Source organism: Gopherus flavomarginatus, chromosome 12, assembly GCF_025201925.1.
Source record: "Gopherus flavomarginatus isolate rGopFla2 chromosome 12, rGopFla2.mat.asm, whole genome shotgun sequence".
NCBI lineage: Eukaryota > Metazoa > Chordata > Testudines > Testudinidae > Gopherus > Gopherus flavomarginatus.
In genome coordinates, this window is record NC_066628.1 from 50,994,458 (window position 1) to 51,002,808 (window position 8,351).

Below are 8,351 nucleotides of genomic sequence, written 5' to 3' on the forward strand. Positions count from 1 at the left end.
GGCTGCTTGCTACGCCCGGGGCGGAGCAAAGCGTGTCCCCGCATTGGTTCTCGGTCGTGTGGCCGGACACCCCCAGCCTGTCCCTCTGCCCCGCGCCCACTCACACAGGAGAGCAGCCAGAGCCGCCTGCGGCCGTTCGACCGAGTTACCCGAGGGGGCAGCCCCCAGACTGGACCCCCCTGCCCGATAGGGCCGGTTCCGCGGAGCTAACCTGCTGGGAGGAACCGCTCCGCTCGGGACTCGCTGGGGTCTGGCTGTTTCGAAGGGAGGATGGAGCCAACCCGCCAGGCAGCCCACGGGGGAGGCTCAGCAGCAGGGGAGGCGAGAGCAAACAGGTCACTCTCCCCGCCCCACCTGCGCGCTGCTCGGGCACCCCCTCTCCGTCCCCCCCGCCAGGCCTAGGCAGCCACAAGCCCCTTGTGATCTAGTAGCATAAACCAAAGGAGCCATCGCTGTATCGCTTACTGCACCCGAAGGGGCGTCAAGTGAGTTTATTTATACTGCAAACCCAGAGCACCCCCCCCCCCTTGGGAAACAGGTGTTCCATAGCCGTATTTCATTCAATAAACACGCCGGCAGCTCGTGTATCACGTAGGTAACAATCCGAAATGGAACTGCCGGCGTTTTTCTTCGTAAAATTGCAGCACGAGACCGTTTTATTTCTACCTTCACCCGCCACACTCTGAGACAGTCAAATCTCAGCCATATGGGAACCTAGGTAATAGGAAGCAGTTACCTTATTTACTGGAGAGGAGACGCACACGAATTCTCCCACGACCTTTCCCCGCTCGGGGGGGCTCACCGGGGGTTTCCCAGGTGCTCGTTACTAGACGAGCCGTTGAAGCATGAAGTCGGACAGGTGTTGGGTGGGTCTGGGCTCCACTCCAGCATCCACGGTATGGGGTGAAAGGGAGGGACAATGCCACCGAAGAGAGACCCCAAAGCGCCCCAGTGGTGCCAGGCTGGAGGTGGGGGAGTGGGAAGCCAGAAGCCAGTCCAGTCTCTGCTCCCCACAGTGCACGTGGCGGCGCACCCCCTACTTCCGGGGGCGTCTGCACTAGTCCGAAGCCCCCTCGCAGGGGGGCGCTGAGTGAGGGCGCCCAGACCTGTCTGCGCTGAGCCGAGGCGGGAGGTTGGGACGCTCCAGCCGGAGGAGGGAGACATTCAAATTCGGCCTTTGAGGAGATTTGAGGGGTTTGTTGTTTTGTTTATTTTCCCGCTCCAGGCTCCAGCTGGACTAACCCCCCGTTTGTTCACGAGAGATCGGGCACGTTTGCACCTCCCTGCGCCCAAGAAATAGCCTCGCTGAAATTCTCTCTGCACAGAAATGTGCCGTAGGCAGGGAGGTAAAAGAAGCTCACAACTTCGGATCTAAATAAAATCGGAGCGAATCTGTTTCTTCTGCTGCGATGTAATTTTGCTTTAACAGACGCATGGAAGTGACTTGAGAGAGAAAAATCTTTGACAGGAATCTCCCCAGCTCAGCAGCGTCTGCATTGCTGGCTTTTTTTGAAAGCACCTAAAGCAAACATACTTATGGGAGTAAGTGGCAGTAAAATCACTGAGGGATGAAATGCAGAGAAATACTATCTTAAAACAAATAACAAAACTCTTCAACAGCCATTAGTGATTTAAGGGGCTGGGGGAAGGAGAACAAGAGAATTCTGCGGCACATTTCGGTAACCGAGAGCGCTACAGCAATCACCCAGTGATAAACACTGATTGCAGAGACCAATAATTACCTCGTCTCTCTGTTTACAGATAACCCTACCGTAGCGGTACATACAAAAAGTCATTTGACGCTCCAGGAATCAGTGAAACCCTAGTTACATCCTCACCTCTGTTCTTAGACACCCCATCCCCCACCCCAGATCCCTTTCGCCCGCCGGCTTGAGCAAACTTGGGGAAATTAAGCCCATAGGTTCTTGGAGTAAGGAAACCAGAAACTCCTATTATAGGCTGCTGAAGTTTACTTTATTTTCACTGCCCAAACTGTTGGAAAGTATTTAAACTTAAGCAGAAACAGCTGTACTCCTGGCACCACTCTACCAAGCTATTCGTTACTGTGAATGACTTTTTATGATTCTGAACTTTGCTCGTTTGCTGGCTTCCAAACTAACGGCTTTCTTGGCAGATAGTGTCTAATGAGGTGATTTTTACGTAATCTTCGAGTACTTCGTTAATAAGATACAATTTCTCTTTGTTACATTAACCCACAATGGAGTTTTCTCTCTTTCCCCAGCCCTCTGTCTCTGCACCTAACAAATCCATCTGTTTCATGCGTTCTTTGATAGTCCAGTACCTAAGAAGCAGAGAGATCAATACAGATCGGTAATAGGGAACAGGGTCATTTCCCACTACTCTTTGTTACAATCGGCACATTTTGCACGTGCTACTATTTCAAAGACAGCCCTAGACAGATTGTACGTGGAAATGAAACCATCTCGCGCGGACAATACGCTGAAGTTAAAGTTCGCAGAGTTTTTGTCTCTTCTAAATAAGCCTCCGGGCGAGAACACGTTAAATCCCAAGTCCTCTTCTAGAGTTTGTGTCCTGTAGTAGTTCCAGATCAAATGAAATCATCGCCCTACGTCTCTTTCCATAGGCACCATCCCGCCCTGCTCAGCGGTAGGTTCTTTTACACCTCGCTAGCAGGGCAGCCTGGACTCGCGGCTGTTACACTTCGACCGGGGCACCGGGAGGGCTGGGACCCGGTGCGCCAGCCAGTGGGGTTACGACAGTCCCCGCAACGCGCGAGTCCAAAGCCACCAGCAAAAAGACCTGAGACGAGACTCTGCTGCTGCTTCAACTCTTTCAGCCCTTTGTGCTTTGAAATTTCCTTTCTCTGCACAAACGCTGCAGAAGCTTTTCAGGAAACGCAGCCGCTGCGCGCACAGCCAGCGTGCCGGGGGCTGTCACCGAGCCCCCCCCCCCCCGCTGGGAACAGGGGTCGCGTTGATTGAGAAGCACGCACCGGCCTGCACAAGCGCGGAGCGCAAATCTACCCACTGGAAACGAAAATCAATCACAGTCAGAATGCGCAGTCTGGCCCCGGGTTCGACAGACCCACCGACTCCCCAAGAACACGGCGCCACTTCACCCGTAGCAGCAGCATCTGCTGTGCTGGGGGGGCTTGGATTCTCCCCTAGTCCCCAGCGCTGGGGGCCGTGGAACCCCTTGGCCCGGGGGGGGACTCCGGCCCGGGTGCCCGTGCGCTGCTGCGGCTGGGGGGTGACAGTGACTGGGGATGTCACAGAAGTTGGTTTGAATTTTTGCTCGAGCTGGGCCTGGCCGTGGCTGCGGGCTGGGGTCGAGCCTGGGCTGGGCAGGGGCCGGCGGTGGCTGCCTGGCCCGGGGGCTGGTGGGGGACAGTGATTTAGAAAGATGGGGCTGGCTGCAGACGCTGTGCGTGGGGGGTTATGCCGCCCCGCCCCCCCAGCCAGACAGCGGAGGCCCAGGGTCCCCCCGCCCCCCGCCGGTCTCTCGTCGCTCCTCTGGCTCCGCCCCCTGCTATTGAAAGGCGGGTCACGTACGGGGAGGGGGGCGGCTGGGGGAGGGGAGGAGGGGCGGAGTCTGCGGGGGGGAGGAGGAGGAGGGGCCGGGCTCTGGCCAATGAGGTGCAGGCGGAATATTCCACCGGCTCCGCCAGCAACAAGTGCGGGGGGAGGGACGGCGAAGGGGGGGCGCACGGGAAGGGCTGACGTCAGCGGGCGGAGTATTATGGTCTGGGCTGCGCTGGCTGCTGCTTTTCTGCTGCCAGCGGCCGAGTAAACATGGAGCTTTCAGCCGTCGGGGAGCGGGTGTTCGCGGCCGAGGCCCTGCTCAAGCGCCGCATCCGCAAAGTAGGTGCCTTTTGGGCCCCCCAGCTCCCGTGCATGCAGCCCCCCAGGCCTGCGGGAGGCCGAGATCGGCTCGGAGACAGCCCTGCTCCCTCCCCCAGCTGCTCCCATTTGCAGCAGCAGTTCAGAGCTGCCTCTTCCCCTGGACTTGCACTGCACACATTGCATCTGGGTTTTTTTGTCCTGCATGCCCATTTTTACAAAAATGCTGCAGGCACGCTTTGCTGCATGCATATTTTTGCCAGATGCATTTTGCTGCATCTCTGGTTGCATGGGTTTGCTGCACGCATATTTTTTGTTCCATGCATTTGGCCGTTTGCAGATATTTGACACATGCCTATGATGCAGGCTTATTTGATTGCATGCATGTTGCTACATGCATATTTTTATTGCATGCATCTATCTTGATTCCCCCGTGCCTATTTATTTTCTCTCTGTGCAACTGCAGGGGCGCATGGAATATCTCGTGAAATGGAAAGGCTGGTCTCAGAAGTAAGTAGGTTATATATACAATTATTCAGCCTAGCAAATACGCAGAAGATGGTGGTTATTATTTATTTTGCATTATAATAGAAAATAAAGTTAGATCCTGTTTTTTTTAAAATTCTATATATGTTGTCCCCCCCCTTCACAAGTGACACTGTTTCTCAATCTGTGTTTATGTCCCCATAGGTACAGCACCTGGGAACCTGAGGAAAACATTCTGGATGCCCGGCTGCTTGCAGCCTTTGAGGAAAGGTACAAGGCCTTTGCTGGTCATATACATCACACTTGTAAAAACGTTGCTCTGTTTTGTAGCAATGCAGAATTGAAATTGTTGTTTTTTTTAAATACCTCTAGGGAACGAGAAATGGAGCTATATGGCCCCAAAAAGCGAGGCCCCAAACCCAAAACCTTCCTGTTAAAGGTAAGGAGGCAGGAGCCTAGTGTGTGCATTGACATTGTTTAGTTGGCGAGTGGAGAGGGCTGCATTCTGCTATGGAGAGCGTCAGAACCAGTATGCTAATAGCAGGATCTGGCTCCAGCACTGATGGGGAAGGCTTGTGGAAAGGCCATTGCTTATCTGGGAAGTTGTAATTATGGAGCTGAATGGCAGGATAATAAAGTCACCAATTGATTTATCTTCTTTGCAGGCACAGGCAAAAGCAAAAGCCAAAACCTATGAATTCCGCAGTGACTCTGCCAGGGGGATCCGGGTGCCATATCCTGGTAGATCACCCCAGGAGCTGGGCTCCACTTCCCGGGCAAGGGAAGGACTGAGAAACATAGCTCTGCCCGCCCAGGGCAGTCCCAGCACCTTGAGGGGTGAGAGCATCCGGGACCGGGTTGGGAGAATGGAAGATAAACCTGGAGAGATCCCTAAAAAGAGAGGCCCAAAGCCTAGGAAAGAGCATTACAAGGACTTGCCAGAGGCTCTGGATGTCTCCAAGAGGAAATTATGTGAGCCAGGGGACAAGATGGGGGACTACCTCAAAACCAGGAAAATAGAGGAGACCGTTCCTGGGGTAGCGAAGTTTGGCTCAGGACACAGTGTGATCCAGCTGGCCAGGAGGCAGGAGCCTGACCTGTCTGGTGCCATGTCCACCCCCAATAGAGCAGAGGCTGGCATGAAGCTGGGAGCCTCAGAGACTTACTCACCTAGGATCACCAAGCACAGGTCAGACTTTTTGGACCCCAAGGGGCAAGATGGATTGGACCCTGGCGGCCCTAAGATCATGCACAGCTCCACAGACCAGGGCTCTGTGGGAAGCTTGTACAGAGACAGTGTGGGGACTCAGTCTGGCAGACCCTCCCTCATTGCCAGAATCCCTGTCTCCAGGATTCTGGGGGACCCAGAAGAGGAGTCCTGGAGCCCATCTCTCAACAACCTGGAGAAGGTGGTGGTGACTGATGTGACATCTAACTTTTTGACGGTTACAATTAAAGAGAGCAGCACGGACCAAGGATTCTTTAAAGAAAAGCGATGAGTGTTTGCAGGATAGATCCAGAGAGATAAAGGCTTGGTTAGAGCTTGGTGGGTTTTTTTTTCCCAGGACAGGACCTAGAAACTGTCTTAATTCTTTCTGCTTGCATTTTTTTCTCTAGTTTTCTGTTTCATTGAAAGATTATCTCTAGAGTTATATTTTCTATTAGATGTAAATATGTTATTTAAGAAAAATACCTATATATATATATATCTCTATATATATATATATATATTTCAACTCTAAGTTGTTTTATTTAAATGGAGACTGAACAGTGACTGCTCAGTTGCTCTTAGGAAGGACAATAAAACAGAACTAACAAGTTCATGTATCTGTTGCAGGAGCCAGTGTATATAGTGAATGATGTTTGTAGCTAATTATGTTTTGGGGTTTTATTAATTATGGTTTTTTCATAAGATGCTCTTGATGATGCGTGGGGAAGTTGTATCCCTTTCAGGGCAAAAGGCCCTGGTTTCTTGATTGTGATATAAGGTGTTGCTTGTACAATCAAGTGTGCTGTATCCAGACCTGTCAGTCTGGACAGCTGAAATAAGCACTTGAATTTACAGTATTGTTGGGTTTTGTTTCCAATTGGGAAAAAAAAAAAGTTGGTATAAAATCAAAAAAAGCAGAAGTCCATAAAAAGACTGAAAGTTGTTCTAGTGAAGTATTAACTTGAATTACCTCTTCTTGCAAATGAAGAGGAGGTTTGTATGTTTGATTCCTAAAAGGAGTGATACTGAAATGCACTTTAATAGAATTGTCATAGCAGTTATGGGAGACAGAACTGAGCTGAGAAGCTGTTTTCATTTTGTCTGTTTGCTTGATTCTTTCCCCCCACCCACTTAAAAAAAATCTGTTTACATTCCTGAAATGCCAGAAAAGTTTGGGAGGATAAAGTGTCACTGCCCATATTTAGATGCTCATGCTATTATAGAAAGTGTTGTGTTTTTTCCAGGCCACAGTTCCCTTTGGACTGCGGGGAGACTGCAGATACAGTGTTCTATAATATCCACATCTCCCCCAACAAATTCCAGAGTCACTCTTGGGGGTTAGAGAAAATAAATATTTTCCCTGTCTTATGCCAGTTTCACAATGGCTGAGAGGAGATCTACTACTAGGGACAAAGTAGGTGCTGCTGACACAGGTGGCAGTTAGTATTTGATCACACCCTTCTCTTTGGAAGCATATGTGAATGGGTTGGTTTGGTTTTGTTCCAGGCTTAGTGAGATTTAATGACTGAACAAAATGCAGTGGCTTCCATCCATGAGCGTAGACCAGAAATCTTTTGTTACCTTGCAGAAAGCGAGTGGGGATTCTAGAAGTGTGTTTTCTCTCTCTCTGAACTCAATATTCCAACTTTACCTAGATAGGGGAGAGGTTTGATTTTTTTTTTTTTTGAGCCTGTTATGGGAGAAGGGGGTAGGTGCTGGTGTTGTTTTTTAAGGTGTAACAGGTGCTCTCCACTCCTAACATATGTTGGTTTAAGCACCTTTGTTGGTTCAAAAGCACAAAACTGTCCAACAGTCCCGAAGGGCCCCGGAAAAAGGAGCCTGGCCTTTCCCATCTTCTCTGTTTGGCTCAGTGAAGGTCTTAAATGTGAGGACTGCAGGTAGGATGAAAGCACATGGGGCCTGATGGGAAGAGGAAGGGGCAGGAGTACAGGAGTAGCCTTTGCTGCTCTTAGGCCCATTCTGGATAATTTTACCTCCTACCTCTTTAGTCCCCTTTCCCTTCCATCTTTGGGACTTGGGACAGTACAGAGGGAGCTGCTTGTGTGTTTAATATAATATTTTGTAAAACCAAGATTTTAAACTTAGTTTGTACAAAGAACTGAAGCAAGGAATGTAGCAATATTGATGCTGTTTTCAGGTTAAACCTACCTGGGACATGTCTGTTACCATGTGTATGATAATGAGGATTTATCTACCTATATCCTCCCCCTATATATCTGAAAGCTGGAAAATACCTCCCCTTGTTACAGAGATCACAGTGCAGCTCTCCCCTCATTCTAAAAGTCAGGGTGCGATCTTAATTTGGCATTCTTCACTCCAGACCTGTGTAAATATATGTGTGTCTCGATCTGCACATATATAAAGCTAGACATACCTGTGTGTATGTACATATATCTACATATATATTGGATGTGTGTGTGTGTTATTTAATTCTAAGACTTGTAAAAAAAACAAATCTGGCTAAATCTCAGTCTCCGAAGTGAAGCTTAAATACGTGTCTTCTGCCAACCGTGAATGTCTACATAATACCTGCTTTTTATGTGAGTTTAAATATATACTTTGTAAATAGAAACGTGTCCTTGTTATGTCCCCCCTGCAATCTCCACCTGCTTTGTTTATAGCTGGGACATCTCTCTCCCCGCGTGATTGCCGGGGGAACGCGGGCTCGGTCCCGTCTGCCTGCCGCTGAGTGTGGGCTTGCTGTCCCTTAGCCCGAAGGCCCCGGTACTGGCTGTTACTGGGCGTCGGGGAGAGGATAGGAACTTGCCCTAATGTGACGCGCTGTTGAACAGCGAGGAGCCTGCCCTGCCCTG

The 8,351-nt window shown here is 50.3% G+C and overlaps 1 protein-coding gene across 1 annotated transcript; it reads left to right on the top strand.

Annotated features, from left to right (window-relative positions):
- The first annotated feature begins 3,715 nt into the window (after positions 1 to 3,715).
- On the top strand, positions 3,716 to 8,110 carry CBX8 (chromobox 8). Its single transcript, XM_050920032.1, has 5 exons — positions 3,716 to 3,842; positions 4,288 to 4,331; positions 4,512 to 4,577; positions 4,680 to 4,746; positions 4,973 to 8,110. The coding sequence occupies exons 1-5, from the start codon at positions 3,774 to 3,776 to the stop codon at positions 5,804 to 5,806; spliced, it is 1,080 nt and encodes a 359-aa protein (XP_050775989.1). The 5' UTR covers positions 3,716 to 3,773; the 3' UTR covers positions 5,807 to 8,110.
- Positions 8,111 to 8,351: the final 241 nt, after the last annotated feature.

Excerpts from the sequence above, each read along its gene's own strand:
- CBX8 (XM_050920032.1), top strand. The coding sequence starts at position 3,774 with ATGGAGCTTTCAGCCGTCGGGGAGCGGGTGTTCGCGGCCGAGGCCCTG. Across the intron at positions 3,843-4,287 it reads TCAAGCGCCGCATCCGCAAA|GGGCGCATGGAATATCTCGT; the intron begins GTAGGTGCCTTT and ends GTGCAACTGCAG. Across the intron at positions 4,578-4,679 it reads CTTGCAGCCTTTGAGGAAAG|GGAACGAGAAATGGAGCTAT; the intron begins GTACAAGGCCTT and ends AAATACCTCTAG.